Source organism: Phyllopteryx taeniolatus, chromosome 8, assembly GCF_024500385.1.
Source record: "Phyllopteryx taeniolatus isolate TA_2022b chromosome 8, UOR_Ptae_1.2, whole genome shotgun sequence".
In the NCBI taxonomy this organism is placed as follows: Eukaryota; Metazoa; Chordata; class Actinopteri; order Syngnathiformes; family Syngnathidae; genus Phyllopteryx; species Phyllopteryx taeniolatus.
Genome location: NC_084509.1, coordinates 10436488 through 10458231, shown reverse-complemented (window position 1 = coordinate 10458231; position 21744 = coordinate 10436488). Strand labels below are relative to the sequence as shown.

Here is a 21744-nt window from a genome sequence, read left to right as displayed (position 1 = left end):
CACAGAACAAAAGTACTAGCACTGGTGCAGAACGCAGAAATCCACTTATTTCACAGTCACACTGGATTAAGTCTTATTATGTCAGACTTGACTTTGAATGACTACGTCTCCATGGCATTTCCTCAGTAGAGCACACCAACAGAAACTGCTTCAGATCAGTGAAGCCCCTTTTGCCACATTTTTCAATAACTCTAGCATCTAGACGTACTGTATAATGAGGCCCATATTTGGTAAAGTAAGATTTGGTCAAAGGACTATAGCTAACTAACTAGTATTAACTTTACTAGTATTGTTGGGGCATTAAAACAACCTCCAAAATGTAATATATTAAATAGTACTAGTTCCTTTCATATTTTAAATTATTGCAGCGGAGGGTCCACTTTATGTGTTTTTAGTCAACTTTTCATTGAGCATACAGGTGATCCTTTGCACAGTCTGCCTATGCCAGCGGACTTTAGGTGTAAGGCAGGGTCCACCCTGGACTGGTCGCCAGTCAATCGCAGGGCACATATAGATAAACAACCATTCACACTCACATTGATACTTCAATGAAGCCAACATGCAAACTGCACACAGGAAGGCCGGATTCAGACCCAAACCAGGCAGACATACTAACCACTAGTCTACTGTGCTTCTTGTTACTGCCATTTAAACTTTAATTGGTTATATATTACAATGAATAGTACTCTCTCTAACTTAGGGTGCAATCATCACAATGTACACACGCTTGGTGACATCAAGAATGGTGCTGCGATAATGACTGAAATCAGTTCCTCACAATGCGTCATCAGCAGTGACTAAAAACACAGCCAAGGATGATAGAGTCGCACAAAGCGACTGCAGATGGAACAATTAATGCTGAGGTTGTGGAATTTCGTAATTTGTATATCCCAGTGATTAAAATGTTAAAACAAACTATAACCTGCTGTTGTACTGAGACTGTAACGAGCGTAATATCAGTCTAGTTGTATGACTTATGCCTTTTTTGTGTGCTATACCAAAAAGGGATGGTTAAGGACTTACTATGCTGCATGCGAAGCATCAATTACCAAAAAAGACATAATATTAACTAATAATACAAGTTATGAGTTAAAAAAAAACTCATTAAAAGAAAAGAAAATTTGGGGTAAATTAAAAATACATTAAATAATATACAAATACATATAGTGTATGTACAGTACATTCAAAAATCAATAATAATAATAATAATGGCGGATGCAAGACAGGTTAGCACGTCTGCCTCACAGTTCTGAGGACCCAGGTTCAATTCTGGCCACACCTGTTTGAAGTTTGCATGTGTACTCTGGGTACTCTGGTTTCCTCTCACATTTCAAAAACATGCATGGTAGGTTAATTGAAGACTCTGAAATTGTCCGTAGGTGTGACTGTGAGTGCGATGGTTGTTTGTTTCTCTGTGCCATTCGATTTGCTGGCGACCAGTTCAGGGTGTACCGCGCCTCTCACCCAAAGATAGCTGGGATAGGCTCCAGCACACCCGTGACCCTAGTGAGGATAAGCAGTACGGAAAATGGATGGCTGGATGTTAGAAGTCCCATGCCATACCTATTTTTATTTAGATAATATGTATTGAAAATGGCCAGGATGCCCTTATTCAAGCTATTCCATTAGGTCTAAAACACCTTGCAGATAAAACGATTTTGCATTTGTCAATCTATATGTGGATCGTCGTTCTTCTTAATTTGAATATTGAAAACAGATTGTGAGTATTGGTACACTTATTATCTTGGCGTCTATCATCAGCTATATTTCTTAATCGAGAGTGTGTGTGTGTGTGTGTGTGAGAGAGAGAGAGGGGGAGAGAGAGAGAGAGGGAGAGTGAGAGCGAGAGAGAGAAAATCATTGAGTGAGTGTGTATTATGTGTGGCTGATGCTATTGCTAGCTTGGTTCACAAAAGTACTATTGACCGCTGACCAGATACGCTCACGTTCTCGCTCACCATTCTCCAGGCCTGCTCTTTGTTTGTGTGGTCTCTGTATTGATAGCAGATAGAGTTATCAAAACATTCCGGGTGCCCACAAACAGTGACGATCATTTTATTCTCCTTTCTCCTACATTGTTAAAATTAAACCATGGCACAGGCTCATTTTGACATAGGTTATGCATAAAGCAGTGGGGAAAAATGGATTGTGATGGTATGAGACCTTTAACATAAAAATCAGTAATGACAATACAATTCATTAAAAGGATTTTTTTTAGCAATATTTAAATTAAAAACACAAAGTAAACAAATGCATACAAAATTTCATAATAATGAATAAGAAATGTCTAAAAATAAATTTATTTTGAAATATAACTCATTACAAAGATATAAAATGGCAGCAATTCAAGTTTCCTCTTAAATTAAAAAAGGAAAAATAGTCCAATTATTGCCAAGGAGTGAAATGTTTGATTTCACGTATTTCTATGTAGTGTATGTCAAAGTGTTCATGTGGATCCGTATACTGTGCATAATCTTCCATATTGCGCAAAAGATGTCTTGTTTGCGTGTGCACGTTTCGAGGTTATGACAGTGTGTGAAATTACAGTCTGTGTGGGAGAAAAATGTGAATTCATATTTTGACAACATGGCAGCAAATATTCACAATGATTTGCTTCGTGTTTCCCTGCAGACAAAATCTGCACTACGGCTGACTGCACTTGGTCGGGTAAGTAGTTTGTCTTAATTTTTACTCATTTCTGGACTTTTATCCTTTAAATATCATACATGAGGAGGGAAACAAAAACACGGCAGATGTCTTCTCATCTGAAATCAACAACTTTATAGTGACAAAAACATGGCTGCTGCTTCAAATTCCGGATGTGTTTCTGTGGATCAATGTCCTACTTCTGTAACGTTTGATGGACATTCCTGTCAAGAGGGAACTCCCGACTAAATCAATCCACATCCAAAGAAGCCAACAACAAAATGATCTTCACCATGTGTGTGTGTTTTATTAGTTTATTTGTCTCTAACGGGCAAAAAGGGTAGTTTGTTTCCAAGCGGACTTGTGTATATGTACGTTATTCACTGTACCAGCAGAGCGTGAAACATTGTGTTTGTGTCCCAGGCGGTAAAAAGAAAGGCCGGTGGTCCACATCACTGAGTCTTCTGGTCTAACCCTCAAGACAAATATCAGGCAGGCAGTTAGATGATGAGGAGGATGGCTCCTTCCTCTTGTCTCCTTTTTTGCTTTGCCCACACACGACTCTTGCCAAAAGAGGCAAAGGCTTGACTGGTTCCAGAAGAGAAAACAAATCCACCGTATTTACCCTGCTGAATGGTATTTATTTAGCACTAACTCTTCAAATACATTCAAGTGCCTCACGTTTATTGGTAAATGTATGAGCACAATTTGTGAAGATCCACATGCATGTGGTTTCCAAAAGACCTTAATAGGTGACGCTCATTAGATTAATGATAATTTGGTGGAAGGGATAGCTGATGTGGTTAAAGTCATAACATGTAGTAATTAAAAATGCAGGATGCTGAATTAGAACTATTTTTCTCCCCAAAATAAGCATTAAAATGTTGAATAATGTTAGAGGTGCTGTCTTTTAATAAGGAGAATGTGTTTTAGTCATTACTTTAGTGGTCTATAAAAACCTTTCGTGTTAGCATTAGTGTCAGCACTAGCATTACTGTTTATTTGCGAGACGTGATGCTACAATACGGATGATTTTGTTCGGACCTTTGAAAGAAACAGAAGACTCAATTCTTCCTGTGAGTTCCTTTCGAGCAGCTTTTCCTCAAACTTTGATTCTCTTTTTATTGGTCTGTATACAGTACAGCGGCACGGTGGACGACTGGTTAGAGCGTCTGCCTCACAGTTCTGAGGACTAGGGTTCAATCCCCGCCCCCGCCGGTGTGGAGTTTTCATGTTCTCCCCGTGCCTGTGTGGGTTTTCTCCGGGCACTCCGGTTTCCTCCCTCATCCCAAAAACATGCATGGTAGGTTAATTGACAACTCTAAATTGCCCGTAGGTGTGAATGTGAGTGCGAATGGTCGTTTGTTTGTATGTGCCCTGCGATTGGCTGGCAACCAGTTCGGGGTGTACCCCGCCTCCTGCCCGATGATAGCTGGGATAGGCTCCAGCACGCCCGCGACCCTTGTGAGGAAAAGCGGCTCAGAAAATGGATGGATGGATGTATACAGTACACACATTTAATTCATTTGAATGATAACCACAGACTAGGTATGTTGAAAAAAAATGTAAAACCACCTATCTATCTAAATAGAGGATATCATTGGATAGAGATTTGAAACACGAATAAAATGAACCCTGGTTTGTTTGAATCGGTTAGGATTGGTAAGGATTTTATGCCACATTTAAGGTCCTTAATCAGCCCAAATTGACTTCAGAAATCAGTGTAAATCAAGAGGAACATTATGACCGAAACCTTGACTTTTTTGTTAGAAAAATGCCTGTTTCTTTTTAGCAAAAATGTGTTAGAATCAATGGTGGAGTCCGCTCGAGCCATCTCATTCCTGATCATGCTGAGAGCAAACTAACCGTCAGATTTTCATCAAACTTGGACATAGAAACATGGACATAGAAGAGTTTGAACTCTGTTGTTTACCAAAATAGCTGCAAAAGACCTTAAACTGTCTATCAAATTAAGTTTGTAGTACAAATGTTGAAAAGCAGTTACCTGCACAGTATTTAAAGATACAGTAATCTTTACGCTGCATGTAGATATGTGACGATTCGATTTGTATCACGATTCGTAGTTGCTGATTCGATTCAAGGATGATATTGGTTCATTTTGATCTGAAACAATTCAGTGACTGGAAATCGATTCAGTATGTTATTTTCCCAAAATTAATCCAGTGTGACTGTGAAATAAATACCTGAATACTGGACAGCGCAGGTGAAATTTCTTGGATTCTTGTTGTTTTCTTGAAAGGGAATCGGTTAAAAACTATTTACGGTCATTAAATGTAAAGATTTTCCTGATGTACTTTCCTTTTATGTCTTGTTGTGTACCGTACAGTATGTGTTTTCTAATGGACTATGAGTTGATTGATTGTTTTTGCTTTGAAATAAAACAATGGGGAAAACAGCAATTTACTATTTATATTATTTCAGGGATGATTTTACTTCTTGGACTATTTTTTCCCCTAGAAAATTAATTTTTAATTGGTGTTAGAATTATGAGGGGGTCCTTAGAAAAATGTCATCACTGTAAGGTATCCCAAAGTTTGAAAATCCCTGTTCTAAACAGTTAAACACTCATGGCAGAAACGAAGCACAGGGAGGTTTTCATGAGGAAAATGTTTTAGGAATAGTGTTAATAATACATAGAGAGCACTATAAATGAAAAAACCTGCTCTGTGCAGCACAAATGTGAGCATGAAACATTCTTGCAAGCCTCCTCCTCATCCGCCATCCACCAGACACAACACAACCAACACACACACACACATACTGTGGTGTCTCGTCCAACCACTTGGGGCACTACGGAAAGCAGTGATTAGATTTGGGGCGTAGAAAAGGAAACGACCAAGGAAGTAGCCTTGACAGTGCAAACTGCCGTGGGCTAAGTGAAAAATAAATCAAGCGAAGTAAGAGCAATTACAAGTGTTTTTCTTGGAAATACAACACATACGCACCTCCTTATAAAGCCTGCCATGCTTAAATCCAGTGCGTTATTTCCTGCTATTGATACAATCGATTGATTACCTTTTAAAATTATTTAAATCGATATATTTACCCAGGCGGCACGGTGAATTGAGGACCCGGGTTCAATCCCCGGCCCCGCCTGTGTGGAGTTTGCATGTTCTCCCCGTGCCTGCGTGGGTTTTCTCCGGGCACTCCGGTTTCCTCCCACATCCCAAAAACATGCATAAATTGGAGACTCTAAATTGCCCGTAGGTGTGACTGTGAGTGCGAATGGTTGTTGGTTTGTATGTGCCCTGCGATTGGCTGGCAACCAGTTCAGGGTGTACCCCGCCTCCTGCCCGATGACAGCTGGGATAGGCTCCAGCACGCCCGCGACCCTAGTGAGGAGAAGCGGCTCAGAAAATGGATGGATGGATATTTACCCAGTAAAGTTCAAGCAAATCGTGTCAAGTAATGACTTGGTTTAAGTCAAGTCAAACAGTCTTGCTCAGTAACATTTATTCACACATATTACCATTTAGATCTCTGATACTCAGTGAATATTCATGATGAAAAGAGTCACTCCAGTTACTCTCGACTTTATCTCTACTACATCCTCCTCGGCTGACACTGACAACAGTGCTATTGCTACTGGCAAGAGCATCTGACTCTTGTTGTTGTCGGTTACACGTATTCGGTATCATCTTGAAAAAGATTGAAACATTTTGTAGTTTTGATATAAATTGTTTGTTTTCCTCTCACCTTCTCCTCTTCTCCGCTCCACTTACAATAAAATTTGTTTGCTGCAAGTCTGCACATGCGCATAAGAAGATGGACTAGTCCTTTACATAAGGGAAGCGGGGACAGCAGAAATCAATGATCACGATAGGTTCAGCATTTTGATGTGATTTTAAGAATGCAAGTTAAGACTAAAACAGTAATATTTGCCTCAGATGAAAGAAAACTTTATTCATCATTTTTATGAGATTTTGGGCACCTGGAAAATCTCAGCGCCCCAGGCATTTGCCTGTGTTTGCCCAATAGTAAGTCTGGCCCTGTTTCAAGTCTAAGTCAAGTCAAGTCAAAACAAAGTCAAGTAGATTCTTAGCCAAGCCAAGTCCCAAGTCATATAATTGGTGACTTAAGTCTGACTCAAGTCAAGTTGTGTGACTGGAGTCCCCCACCTCTTTTAGAACCAATAGTACATTTTTTTTCTCTTTATTATAGCAATACCACATTATGGCCATTGGAAAGGCAGCTGTCATGAGATTGTGCTGTGGCTGTTGAGAGTATGTTCTTCCAGGCAGTCTTTTCTCTCATTTTCATGACTGACTGATTCACACATTTTCTCCCTGTCCTGCATGCAGCGGCTCGCCTGATTGAAAACATGGACGCCAGCGTGGATCCTTGTGACAACTTCTACCAATACGCCTGCGGAGGGTGGCTCAAAAAGAACATTATCCCAGAGACCAGCCCGAGATATAGTACCTTTGCTGTCCTGCGAGACGAGCTGACAGTCGTCCTTAAAGGTCAGCGTCTCGCATACGCATACACACGCACACACACACACACACATTTTCATAAAGGCCACAATACAAATCATTATACGCACGTGCTCTGCTTCTCAGTTCTCCGTGTTGGAGAACAGAGGAAAACAATGTTTATTTATCGATTACCCATCCATCCATTTTCTATAGTGCTTGTCCTCATTAGGGGTTAGCTGGAGCCCAACGCAGCTGACTTTCAACAGGAGGCAGGGTGTACCTCAGACACAAAGGGCACATGCATACAAACTGGCATTCACACTCACATCTTAACATTGTTGGAGGTACGTTTCATACGCGCATTCATGGAAACCTTCGTAATTGGAAAATGATTTCAAATTTGAAATGGGTATATAGTTTACTAGTGCACAAAATGAACCACGCATCAGTTGCACACAGAATCACTGTGCTTAAAGAACAAAACCAACAAAACATAAATTTCACACAGAAAAATCTAATTTAATCCTGTGAAAATTTACTGTTAATGAATGTGAAGTTTGCTGTTGCCTTTCACCTCAGCCAGTGCCACTCTCATATCGTTTTCACAACAATTTATTTTCTTTGTTTTTATGTCTACAATTCTGGAAAAGGATTTTCTGCTAAGTTACGTCCGGTGCAAGCTTGGCCATATTTAGAAGTGGTTGCTTTAGTGGCCTACCACGAAGTAGCGTGGATGCTTTTCCCACTTGTTGGTCTGTTGCTGTCATAGATAGGTGAATAGGTGAAGACAACACGCCCCTATGAGCTGCGTGCCTACGGCGACGCTAAACTAATCGGGGCAAAGTGTCAGCACATTCCATGTTTGTGGATGGCACGAAAACCAAAATAACAGTGATGCCTGCATGTTTTGCTGCATACGGTTCTCACAACACTGTAGAATCAGAACAAGGGAACTGGGAATCAAACTTTCATAGGTACAAATATTTTTGGGCTCTTTCAAATGGTCGGTATTATTAGCACATGCTTTGACATTGAGAAAAAGTGTGACCCTTATGAAAATTAGTTTATTTTCAATACATAGTACATGCATTGCCATTGATGGGAAAATTGCCCCCATCAATTTGGCCGCCACGTATTAGCCGCACTATTACAGGACGCTGGCATATCTAGTATTTTCTAATCATGTCTGTGTATTGCTGTTAGCGCTCTGAAATCCCTCTCCTGTTTGATGCTCCATCCAATGCCACAGCGCAGTAAGCATGGCAAACGCCCGCCTTGAGCGTCGCTAGGCGACTTCGTTGACGGCGTGCTGGGCCCTGCTAAGCACAGTCTGAAAAAGTGCGCACGCAAGCACATACTGTGTCTTGTCCTCCACCGAACATCTAGGGTTCCATCGAACCCAGGCTATAAACCACTGATTTAATGAACCAAACATGCAGGTTTTTGGAATTTGGTAGAAAACCCATGTACCCAAACTTCAGAACTGTCATGCAGACGTGCTGCCCAGCAACCTGCTAAATTCATCAATTAATTGATATTCATTTTACCCACTGTTGATCACAAGAAAGCACAGTCAAATTAACATTCCTAGTACAATGTTTATTCTACATTTAATGCTGAGTAGAGATTCTATGGAAGAATGAATATACATTGTGAATTGGTTGCACAACTGGACATTATAGTATTAAAAAAAAAAAAAAAAAATCAGTCTCCTTCCTATTCCCACCAATTTGTTGTTAAGTTGTCAACCCTATGAACTCTGCCTAGCATGACCAGAACAAAGAATCCAACCTATTCTGTGCATGTTGTGGCACCTGAGAGACTGTTTAGAATATGTTGTGTAAAAATGACTTATGGCCAGCATGGTGTACTAGTCATTACCCCCTATTTGCCTCTCAGTCCTGAGTTTTGGGGTTCGAATCTTGGCTCTCACCCTCTCTTTTTTTCTTCTTTTTGTTTTATTTTTTACTCCGGCTTCCTTCGTTGTTTGCCAGGAAGTGAGGGACGACTATTTCTTTCGGCGGGATTTGCACTGTATGGCTCAAGTGACATAAGACCGATTTTTGCCCTCAAGTGACAATTGAAATATGTGTCATGGCAGCGTAAGTAGAAAAACAATGTATGCAATTGGATATCTTCAGATCTGAATCAGCCCTCTTCCAAAAGTGGATACAAATCCACTATGGATTAGCTAACTGCCAATGTGAGAGTAGCAAAAACAATCTAAAATATGGTCTGAATATGCTACATTAGATGTGTGTCCATCATTAAGTAATCTAAATAATTGCCTATGACGGCCAGTGGAATAATGTGGTGATTAATTTAAATCAATGTGGGGAAAGCATCAGGTCAGACAAACTCAATGTTATGTAGCGTTCATGATTTGTATTTATATATTATTGTTTACTTTCGTGTTGCAACTGTCCGGCATTGACGCTTGTCGAGTTAGTGCGATTTGGGTGTCTGCTCATCCAGGTTGTTTCATGTGTAATGTCAGTGAGCACTGCTCACAAAAAAAAGGGATATTTGGCTTTTGGGGGAAATTTGAGGATTAACTTAATATGCACCATAAACTTGTCAGATAAACATAATTTGACCATCTCTAAATTTGTGAATGTACATCAAACTGTTCAATGTTTCAATACTTTCTGCAAAAGTTTCTGTTTTCTAACAAGGAGTTGAATGGCAAAATTAACAACGTGATTAATCCATGAATTGACCAATTTCCGAGGACATCCACTTTTATGCCTTTCTGTGACTCTTCAAGTCTCTCTGTTGTACTCTGCTTATGCCACTCTGTGACCTCTAAGCTCAGTGACCAATTCCTTCTGAGAACATCCAGTTTGAAACTTCACAAGATACTTTTGATCAATTGTTAGATGTAGGTGTAGGAACAGAATGATGAAGAGGACTACTTAAATGCGAATTCTCAATGAACAAGGAAATGTATTGGTCCATTCATGGATCAAACACCTGTTGTGAATGTTGCCGTTCTGCTCCTTGTTAGAGAACAACAAATAGTGCAAAAAGTACTGATGCATTAAACAGTTGGATAAGTCTAGCGCTCAAATCATCTGCAAATGTTGCGGAACATTTTAAGTTGATCCTGAAATTACACCTGAAAGCTGCATATTCCTAACTTCTTGTGAGTAGTGTATGTGATGTGAATTGCACTTGGATATAGAAAATCAGACGTCAGCATTAAATTGGAATGTGACACTTGGACCTGCAGTGTAAATCCAGCCTTTCCCAACCGGTTCCAAAATGGTCTGCTGCTGGTGTCATACCTTCAGCCTCCAAGCTAAGTCCCAGATGGCATTCTAACATAAATAAGGAAAAGTGGATGAGGAGTCATTCTGTAACTAAAGTGGATGTTAATTCAGGATGTGAAACTCCGGAGCTGTCACAGATGCCGGCAGAGTTTGGCTGAGTGAGCTCGTAGGGCTCCACCACAGGCTGGATCAGCGCGTGCCTTTTGCAGCGCAACGGATACAAACGGGCTCGTGTTACATTCTTTCTCACCTTATGACTTGCAGTACTTGTAAATGAGATGGTCGTTCCAGCAGTATCGAGGTCACTGCTGTCAATTTGCAGTCGGTGTGGAGCCAACTGCCTGAAGGACAACATTTTTCCCACTGAAGCTGGAAGTACACTGCCAATCCGATTCCTTTCTCGCTGCTCCGAAAGTTGGACACAGATAAAAAAATCATACAATCAACAGAAGTGTGGTCCTTTGTGGTTACCTTTGTTTTTAGTGGGAGCGTTCCAAATCCACAGGTGGAATGTCGTCACTTATTATCAGAGGTGGCTGAAATGTCGTCACTTATTATCAAAGTTAACTTGGTTCGTTTTTACCCTTGTATGACAGTAAGTAATCTTAAAACATTACTTAAGACATTACCTGTAAAGAACGGTTTTATGATGGCTTGTCTTTGGAATTGATTATTTCTCTTTCCATTCATATTAATAAAAGGAGTGATTGCCAGCTCCCAATCAGACTTACGATGAGACGTGTCTGAAATTTCAAGACAAGACACACATTATTAAGTGTGTTCTTTTGTGATTAGTGTTGTTGTTAGCATTAGCATTTACACATTTTATTTCACACATTTTTTTATATTCAGACCATATTTTAAATTTTTTTTATGGTCCAATGAAACCAAAGTTGTAGTTTTGGGCTGTAATGCCAAAATGTATGTTTGGCGCAAAGTAAACACAACACTACTCATCACCAAAATGACAGCATAGCTACAGTGATGCCTGGTTCTGAGGTTAATTCAAGGCACTTTAAATTGTGGCCCATGTGTGCTGACTTCCATTCAACATGCGTAAGTTTGAATGTGATTCACGAATGGTTAATTCTGAACCCAGCCATATCCCACTTATAAGAGGGTGTGCACACTTGTGTGACCACATTATCTCAATTGTTTGTTTTTACTTTCCCTCTTAGAAAGATTTTAAGAAAAATCAACGGGTTTTCCAGGTTATAGGTTGTATTAATGGTGGGAAAAGTTTTGAAATTATTTATCTTGTTCTCATTTTTTATATCACAAAAACCTAGCATTTGAACAGGGCTGTGTAGAGTTTTAAAATCCACAAGACAGAGTTTCAAGGCACTCACAATTAAGTGTGTTGCTTTGTTGTTTTTGCATTGTTTATAGCATTGGCATTCTCAATCTGAAGAGAAATTTCTTAATTTATTTTGACCCTCGTCTGTTACTCATCATCAAAGTTGAGAAGACAATTAATGGTTTTGAGAATTTGTTATATCTTGTTTATCCTATTTATACACTTATGACAGTTAAGATTGTTAAAATATTATTTATAAAGCCCAGCTTGTTGCAGACCGATTTGCAAAACACGTGAAGCGAGCCTTGTGCTTGCACGAAAACCAGGATACACCAGCATTTGCGCACCCGCTGCAGATTCTTCTATGAAAATAGAGCCCCTTGTCTTCGTCTTGTTTGGTTTTGACAATCATACAGCGTGAGCGCTTCAATTGTTAGCTTTGGCTTTCCATCGCAGGCAATGAACTGGGAATGGAGGACTTGTAATTTAAGACTATCACAGTTTATAGCCTTCTTAAGGCGGAAGGAAAAAGAAAAACATGTCTCACTGCACTTTATCTGTGCAATCTGGATGGCCTTTAGGGAGGCAGATTATCAAAAACACAAATGTGTGGGGTATTTTACAGATTGGATGATTAGATCTAAGAATAAACATCCGTACTAAAATTCTCTCTGGTAGTATTTGGATATGTGTGTGGAGGAGTGTATGTGTGTGTGTGTGGGGGGGGGGGGGGCGATTGGTGGTTAATAACTTCAACAGACGGAATTCTGTCTATTTTTCAGTGAAGACTTCTGTGGAACGTCTGAAGTCGAACTGAATTTTCTGGAAAAATACGACTCTAAAGTTGCCTGAAAGATGGCAATCTGCTGTCCAAGACTTCTAGCAACTCTTGCGAGACTTCATTTCATTGAGCATCAAAGTGATTAAATCCAAAAGTGTGCTTAGCTTTTTTTTCCATTTTATTTTTTGTTTATTTTTTGTGTTAAAATGGAAATTGAACTTTTTGTAACCTGGGAAAGCTCTACAACAGGTGAGCACTAAAAAGGTGAGTCTAGGAATGGAGATCGACCGATGAATTGAGAACTTTGCCTTTCGGCTCAGCGCCTTCTCCTTCTCAGCTCCTTCCACCACGACAGACCAATACAGAGTCCGCATCACTACAGATGCTTCACTGATCCGCCTGTCGATCTCCTGCTCCATTCGTCCCTCAATCATGAGCTAGACCCCAAGATACTTTTAACTCCCCCACTTGGGGCAGGATCTCTGACCCGGAGAGGGCACTCCACCCTTTTCCGACTGAGGAAGTGATACAGCAACGTGAAACTGATGTCATCAAACCGGGCCCCCTCAACACCCCAGCTGCGCCTAGAAATTCTGTCCATAAAAGAAATGAACATAATCGGGAGTCCGGTATCCCATACACCCAGAACACCCCAAACAGGTCTCCCCGAGGGACATGGTTGAATGCATTCTCCAAGTCCACAAAACACATGTACACTGGTTGGGAGAACTCCAATTCACCATCAAGGATCCTGCTGAGGGTGTAGAGCTGGTCCACTGTTCCACGGCTAGGACGAAAAACACACTCTTGAATCTGAGACTCGACTTTCTGAAAGACCCTCCTCTCCACAACCCCTGAATAGACCTTACCAGGGAGGCGGAGGAATGTGATCCCCCTTTTTAAAAAGGGGGACCACCACCCCCGTCTGCCAGTTCAGAGGCACTGTCCCCAATGTCCACGTGATGTTGCAGAGGCGTCTCAACCAGGACAGCCCCACAACATCCAGAGCCTTTAGGACATCAGGGCCGATCTCATCAACCCCTGCGGCCCTGCCACCAAGGAGCTTTTTAACCACCTCGGTGACCTCAACCCCAGAGATAGAAGAACCCACATCAGAGTCCCCAGACTCTGTTTCCTCATGGGAAGCATGCCGGTGCAATTGAGGTGTTCGAAGTATTCGGCCAACTGACTCATAATTTCCCGAATTGAGGTCCCCACGATACACAGTGTTGACGGTGCACTGCTTCCCTCTTTTGAGATGCCGGATGGTGGAACAGAATTTCCCTGAAGCCGTGTGGAAATCGTTCTCCACGGCCTCACCGAACTCCTCCAGCGCCCAGGTTTTTGCCTCAGCGACCACCAAAGCTCCATTCCGCTTGGTCAGCCGGTACCCATCAGCTGTCTCCTGAGTCCCACAGGCCAAAAGGCCTGATAGGACTCCTTCTTCAGCTCGATGGTATCCCTTACCGCTGGTGTCTACCAACGGGTTTGGGGATTGCTGCCACGACAGGCACTGACAACATTACAGCCACAGCCTCTACAGTGGAGGCACAGAACGTGGTCCACTGGGACTAAACGTCCCCCGGTTCCCCCAGACGTGAGCAAAGTTCTGTTGGAGATGGGAGTTGAAGCTCCTTCTGACAGGGGACTCTGCCAGTCGCTCCCAACAGACCCTCACAATACGCTTGAGTCTGCCAGGTCGGACTGGCATCTTCCCCCTCCATCGGAGCCAACTCACCACCAGGTGGTGATGGGTTGACAGCTCCACCCCTCTGTAAGACATGTGTCCGCAAGTCTTATGACAGTCTGGGCAGTCTGTGTAGTAAATGTGTACAAATGGTGTACATTAACTTGCTTCTCTTTTTTTTTCATACCAAACAAACATAATCTGTTGCCCTTCTCCGCATGGCTGCCTTAACACCCATAAAATCACACACATAGAGGGGAGGAAGCGAAAATAAACATTGCTCAACACTGGTCTCATTCTAGCAATCTTTGTGTGTTGTGTATTCACACACGTGGCCTGTCTTAAGTTTTTTCATATTTGCATTGAGCCTGCACACAAATAATACCTCTGGGAGGAAAGGAACCACAGCAGTGATCTGAAATCTTTGCTGTGCTTTCAATGTATTGTATTTCTACTGTACATGGAGCTCATCAGCAGCTTAAAGCCACATCACAAGCATCATTCCGTCACGCTGTCAGCTTAACCAGACATGATTTATACACACGTTTGCGTTTAATTTTGTGTGTGGAAGTTGGCTCGGATGCTGTTTTTATGTCAAATTCTACCATGTCTATCAACAAATACAGGATTCCCTGATGAACGCCTTCCAAATGATTTAAAAATCCGTCGTTGATAAGTAAATCAGCAATTATGAGCGTGAACCCTTTTACTTGCCAAATAGTGAGCAGACCTTGCATCACTGCTTTGCTCATTTAATGGTCGTAGTTTATTAATGATTGATGCCTTACACTTTTTTTTGCCACAGTGGCTGTAGAAGTGGGCATTTGACAGAATAGCTAACTGTAAAGTGTCACACACAAGCAGTTGGAAGTAATTTATTATTGCTTTATAAATAGTTTACAGCATCATTATTAATAGGTTAATCATTAAAAACTCATAATTCATTTTTGCCGTTATTGTAGGATATAATCACCATAAAGTGCCAATATAATTTGATCTTGCCAAATAGTGTGACTACATTTACTGTTGAAAAAGACATATCATTATTAAGAATAAACATTTTATCATAACTCTTATTGCCATAGGGATGCATTTATTTTAGAAGATAATAAATTACCATAAAGTGTCAGTGTAGTTTGAGCTTGCCAACTCGTGAGACCATCCATCCATCAATCTATTCCCTGAACGCTTATCCTCACTAGGGTCGTGGGTGTGCTGGCCTATCCCGCTGACTTAGGGCGAGAGGCCGGGTACATTCACACCTACAGATAATTTTGTTTTCGAGTAACCCACCATGCATGTTTTTGAAATGTGGGAGGAAACGAGAGTACCCGGAGAAAACAAAACCCACGCAGGGACGGGGAGAACATGCAAACTCCACACAGGAAGGCCGGATTTTAACCCGGCACCTCAGAAGTGTGAGGATGTACCAACTAGTCAACCACCATGCCGCCGAGACTTGATTCATTGTTGAAAAATATATCTCTAGAATTCAAAATAAAGTAAAATGCTTAATCATTGTTTCATAGTTGATAACATATCATTATTAACAATAACATTTATTAGCTCAGAGAATAGACCACTTAAGTAGTAGTAAAATAGTTTGAGCTTGGCAAATGGTGAGCCTACATACATTATTTTTGAATGAATTATTCATGAATGTTTATTATTCATTTAAAATAGATAATGGCATGATTAATAATAGATTATAATGCCATGATTAATCATTTAGTTACTCTAACACATAAGCAAGTAAGCTTTAATTGTAGACTGGATAACCACAGTGTCAAAGTAGTTTGAGCTTGCCAAATAGTGAGCCTACATTTGTTGTTGAAAATGTTGGTAAGTACAAGTAGTTAATAAATAATTTCTTAATGATTTATAGTTTATCACGCCATGATTAACAATGAACATTTTATTAGCACACCCTCATTGCAGCATCTTGTATTGTAGATTATTGCCACTATAAGTAATAGACACTTCAGCAAACTATTTTAGAACATATAACTTTCAAGTGTCCAAAGAGTTTGACTTGCTAAATAGTGAGCCTACAATTATTGTTTGGTAGTTTTTTGATAATATACAAATAGTTTAGAATGTCCATTACTGTAGAACTAACAATCAAGTAATTTCTAAAAGTTTATGAATGGGATACACATTTACATTTACCTGTAGAAGTCTTTCTGTACATTGTTTCCTGCTGGTCAGATTCCTCTTCCTCGCTGTGGGGGTTCCTTCGAGGAACACCTGGACAGTTCAGAGCTGGAGGCTGCACAACAGCAAAGCGTTTTGCTTGTAAATGCTCGCATTGTTATTCCCCCGTATGTTAAAAGGCCGGCAATGATTGACCGTGACTGTTAAACTAGCAGTGTGTGGCCATTAAGTACGGAAGTGGAAAATGTAACAGGCGGTGTGATGGAGGGACAGATTCTAATTTGTCAGCTGAAAAACTCAGTCCTTTTCATCTTCGCTTCACGCCACAGTGGCATTGTGCAGCCTTTAAGGAGACACATTGTGGAAAATGTACTTTTTAATTGCTTGCAAAGGGACCCCTAAAAATGTTTAGAACTGCCTTTTAGTAAGTTTAAACAGTAAATATACCCCAAACTATGTTCCCAAAACACTTACTTATATCATTTCTAACTCGTCTTAAAACATTACCCTGAAAAATAAATGGCTTATAGATGTTTTTAGTTTGACAAAAAAAGTATCAGAAGCACGTGTACTACATGCAAATGGGGCAAATACTAGAACATCCACTGCCAACCCATGTTATGAACTCTATTTTTTAGACAGCGCATCTGTGGTGGGGTGCTGTTGGATCTATCTCACCCAACACCTATAAAAATAGACACAAAAGGAATGAAGACGCTGGTTTCACAACATACTAAGGGGAGGGTTTCAAGGTGAAGACATGAGACCAACACCGGCCACGTCTCCGGCCACGTCCTTGGTCAAGGGGCCCTTCTATCGGATGATTCCTGCTGAGTCATCTTCTTGAAGGCGAGACATCTTCCTTTCTCAAAATCGTCCATAATACTAATCAGAATCAGAATCAGAATCATCTTTATTTGCCAAGTATGTCCAAACACACAAGGAATTTGTCTCCGGTAGTTGGAGCCGCTCTAGTACAACAGACAGTCAATTTACAGAACACTTTGGAGACAAAGACATTGACAAAAAACAATTGTGCAAAAAGATGCAGAGTCCTCTAGCACTTAGAGCAGTTCGAATGACTAATATTGCAATAGACCGGTGCAATGACCATTGTGCAAGGGTCGCTGAGACTTCAAGGAGTGTATGCGGTTTAAAGTGACGAGTAGTGCGATAATCTGGGACAATGTTGGTTGTGCAAATGTTACAGATACTCCTCAAACAGTGTGCAATGGAGCAGATGCTACTCTGGCAAGAGTGGCCAGTATATGCAAATAGTGCAGCATGGCGAGACAACTACAGTGAGTGCACGAGTAATACATAATTGTCATGAACGGAACAGCGGATAGGACCCAAAAATGCACGACTCCAAAACAGATGGACAGTTTCCAAAAAAAGAGGTTTAATAGACGGGCATAGGTCGGTACACAGGCAGGCAATCCAAGAGAGGCAACGGTATCCAAAAACATGAGGCAAGGTCGATAATCGGAACAAGGTCAAGTCTTACTGTGAATCTATGACGTGGAAACAAGGAATGCTGGAACGCGACGACAAGGTACAACGAACTGGCAACGAGAGGGAATGAGACACGAGGTTATATACAAGGGGTAATTAGGGTGAACGAGGCACAGGTGGTGAAGATGCTCACAGGAGCAGGTGTGTGAGAAACGGGGGAAGACAAAACCCGGAACACACACACCCACACACACGACAATAATTGGCCCCACAGAAATGTGACAACGAAGTCAAAAAATTGCCAGCATGTTGTAATGGAATTGTAGGTCAGGTGTTTAAGAAGTTGATCGCAAGAGGGAAGAAGCTGTTGGAATGTCTACTAGTTCTAGTTTGCATTGATTGGTAGCGCCTACCTTAGGGAAGGAGCTGGAAGAGCTGGTGACCTGGGTGCGGAGGGTCAGAGAGGATTTTGCACGCCCTTGTCTTAGTTCTGGCAGCGTGCAAGTCCTCAATGGTGGGTAGGGGGGTACCGACAATCCTTTCAGCAGTTTTGATTGTCCGTTGCAGTCGGAGTTTGTCCTTTTTTGTAGCAGCACCGAACCAGACTGTGATGAAAGAACACAGGACTGATTCGATGACCGCTGTGTAGAACTATCTCAGCAGCTCCGGTGGCAGGTTGTGCTTTCTCAGAAGCCGCAGGAAGTACATCCTCTGCTGGGCCTTTTTGAGGACGGAGTTGATGTTAGTCGCCCACTTCAGGTCCTGAGAGATTGTAATTCCCAGGAACTTGAAGGTCTCGACGGTTGACACAAGGCGGCTTGACAACGTGAGGGGCAGCTGTGGCGAAGGATGCCTCCTGAAGTCCACGATCATCTCTACAGTCTTGAGCGTGTTCAGCTCCAGGTTGTGTCGGCGGCACCACAGCTCCAGCCGCTCCACTTCCTGTCGATATGCAGACTCGTCACCGTCCTTGATGAGGCCGATGACTGTGGTATCATCTGCAAACTTCAGGAGTTTGACAGTCGGGTTCGCTGAGGTGCAGTCGTTCGTGTAGAGAGAGAAGAGCAGCGGAGAGAGGACACAACCTTGGGGCGCCCCAGTGCTGATGCTGCGTGTGGATGAGATGGTCTCCCCCAGCCTCACCTGCTGTGTCCTGCCCGTCAGAAAGCTGTAAATCCACTGGCAGATGGCAGGTGAGACGCTGAGCTGGAGAAGCTTGGATGAAAGGAGTTCAGGGATGATAGTGTTGAACGCTGAGCTGAAGTCCACGAACAGGATCCTCGCGTAGGTCCCTGCACTGTCGAGGTGTTCTAGGATGAAGTGCAGTCCCATGTTGACTGCATCATCCGCAGACCTGTTCGCTTGGTAGGCAAACTGCAGGGGGTCCAGCAGGGGACCTGTGACACTCTTGAGGTGGTCCAGCACGAGACGTTCAAAGGACTTCATGACCACAGATGTCAAAGCGACAGGCCTGTAGTCATTCAGACCCGAGATTGCAGCTTTCTTGGGGAATGGAATGATGGTGGAGTGTTTCAAACAGGATGGAACTTCGCACAGTTCCAGAGATCTATTGAAGATCCGAGGGAAGATTGGAGCGAGCTGGTCCACGCAGACTTTGAGGCAGGATGGGGACACATGGTCCGGGCCTGCCGCTTTGTTAATCTTTTGTTGGTTGAAGATGCGTCTCACATCCTGTTCATGAATGGTTAACGCAGAAGTCAGAGGTGTGATTGTGGTCGCGGGTGCGGCCGGGTCAGTGTGTGGTGTGAAACTGTCCTTTTCAAATCTGCAGTAGAAGGTATTCAAGTCATTGGCTAGTGTGCTATTGTTCTCAGCTTGGGGGGATCGTCGCTTGTAATTAGTCAGCGATTGGAATGCATGCCAGACTGATTTCGAGTCGTTTGCGCTAAACTGTTTTTCCAACTTTGCTGCATAGTTTCTTTTTGCAATGTTAATTTCTTTAGTAAGCTGGTTTCTAGCTCGATTATACAGGGCCCTGTCCCCGCTCTGATATGCGTCCTCCTTAGCTTGGCGAAGCTGCTTAAGTTTAGCAGTGAACCACGGCTTGTTGTTGTTGAATGTGCGAAAAGATTTTGTTGGTACACAAACCTCTTCACAGAAACTGATATAGGATGTGACAGTGTCCGTATATTCATCCAGGCTGCCAGCTGAATTTTCAAAGACACTCCAGTCTGTGCAGTCTAAACAGCTTTGAAGTTCCATCTTGGCTTCATTTGTCCACTTTTTCACTGTTTTCACTGTAGGCTTCGCGCATTTAAGTTCTTGCCTGTACGTCGGTATTAAGTGAATTAAGCAGTGATCAGATGAGCCCAGGGCTGCACGAGGAATAGCGCGGTATGCGTTTTTTACCGTAGTGTAGCAGTGGTCTAAAGTATTATTTTCCCTGGTAGGACAGTCGATGTGCTGCTTGTATTTAGGGAGTTCGTGGTCGAGTTTAGCTTTGTTAAAGTCCCCGAGAATAATGAGGGGTGAGTCCGGGTGGTTTTTTTCAATTTCGTTGACTTGTTCGGCGAGCGTTAGCAGTGCGGCGTTCGTGTTAGCTTGAGGCGGGATGTACGCGCCAGCCAGTATGAATGATGCGAACTCACGTGGCGAGTAGGATGGTTTACAGTTTAAAAATAGCGACTCCAAATGCGGGCTCCAGTGTGTGCTGAGCACCGTGACGCCCGTACACCATTTTTCGTTGATATAGAGGCATATCCCGCCGCCCTTTGTTTTCCCCGATGATTCCATGTCGCGGTCCGCTCGATGAATGTGGAAACCAGGAAGCATAACAGCGCCATCGGGTACAGCGTCGCAAAGCCAGGTCTCCGTGAAGCACATGGCCGCGGAACGTCCGAAGTCTTTACTGGTCTTTAACAGAAGATGAAGCTCGTCCATTTTGTTGGGTAGGAAGCGTACATTCGCGAGGTGAATCGACGGGAACGCTAATCTGTGTCCTCTCTTGCGGAGTTTCACCTCAATGCCGGCCCGTTTCCCTCTGTGGCGCCGCTTCCGTCTCCATGCGGCGAAAACCGCGGACACCGCTCCGGTAAGTAACTCGGGGAAAAAACTGAGCGGATTTGCGAACGCTGGTGACAGAAAGTCCGGAGTAGCCTCCTTGATGGTTAGCAGGTCTCCCCTTGTGTAAGTGAGTCATGTAAGGTCTCCAAAGACGGACGAAAAACACAAAAACAAATACAATACTAGAGAGCGCGTTACCGGGGCGACCACACTGGTAGGCGCCATCTTGGCTAAGCAAATAAATGATTACTTCTACAATATATTTAACATTTCCCTCCTGTTTATCATGTATTTGCACAAATTCTCATATCATTTTACAGTCACTTCATTTCGATTTTTAACTGTAGAATCATTTTTATGAAAAAAATACATTTACACTCAGAGTAAACTTGTCATACATGAATGTTGTAGTTTAAACATCGCAATCACCTGGCTCAGGAAACAAATCAGGTAAAACAACATCATCATCATCGTCATCATTATCAACATCCAATAAAGGATACATCTGCTCCATTCTGTTATCCATGGGGGTAATTGCTGTGGTGATTAATCGACTGATTAAAGCCCGAATGCATGGGATACAACAACATCCACACAATGTCAGAATGGCTGCAAAAACAGCAATTGATATCAATATTGGTGAAATTAGGGTTTTGTGTTTACCAAAAACGTCCATCCAGCTGTCCCACAAGGAGGTGTCCACACCAGAGTGTTCCTTCATAGGGTCCGTAGACCATCGATGGCTCTGGTCAAGCTGCCATCTGAAGCAGTACTGTTTGGAATGTATGTCCAAACATACCGCAAACACCTCCCAATCTTGCGAGGAGCATGTCGACAGTTATGCGGTTTTGGAACGTCATTAAAGAGGTAGCCTTGAGCTGCTCATGCACAGCTTCCAACCCACTCTGAGTCCAATTTCCTAATCTCTGTACATTGAAGTGGATATAGTTTATCCCATCAACATTTGTATTAATCGTACACCACCAGCA

General features: G+C 42.3%; 1 protein-coding gene and 1 long non-coding RNA gene across 3 annotated transcripts in view; one reads left to right on the top strand and one right to left on the bottom strand.

Moving 5' to 3' along the window:
• LOC133481816 (uncharacterized) overlaps nucleotides 1-16409 on the bottom strand; it is a 28909-nt gene extending 12500 nt beyond the window's left edge. Inside the window, exons 1-2 of the long non-coding RNA XR_009789621.1 lie at nucleotides 16292-16409; nucleotides 10608-10760 (exon numbers count right to left, since the gene is read on the bottom strand). This is a non-coding gene — a long non-coding RNA (uncharacterized LOC133481816). The remainder of the gene's footprint in view (nucleotides 1-10607; nucleotides 10761-16291) is intronic.
• Nucleotides 1-21744, top strand: part of LOC133481813 (neprilysin-like) — a 75394-nt gene that overhangs the window by 14227 nt on the left and 39423 nt on the right. For both annotated transcript variants that reach the window (XM_061780954.1, XM_061780953.1), the window contains exons 3-4: nucleotides 2632-2667; nucleotides 6969-7130. In XM_061780954.1, the coding sequence (XP_061636938.1) occupies nucleotides 2632-2667; nucleotides 6969-7130 (198 nt within the window). The remainder of the gene's footprint in view (nucleotides 1-2631; nucleotides 2668-6968; nucleotides 7131-21744) is intronic.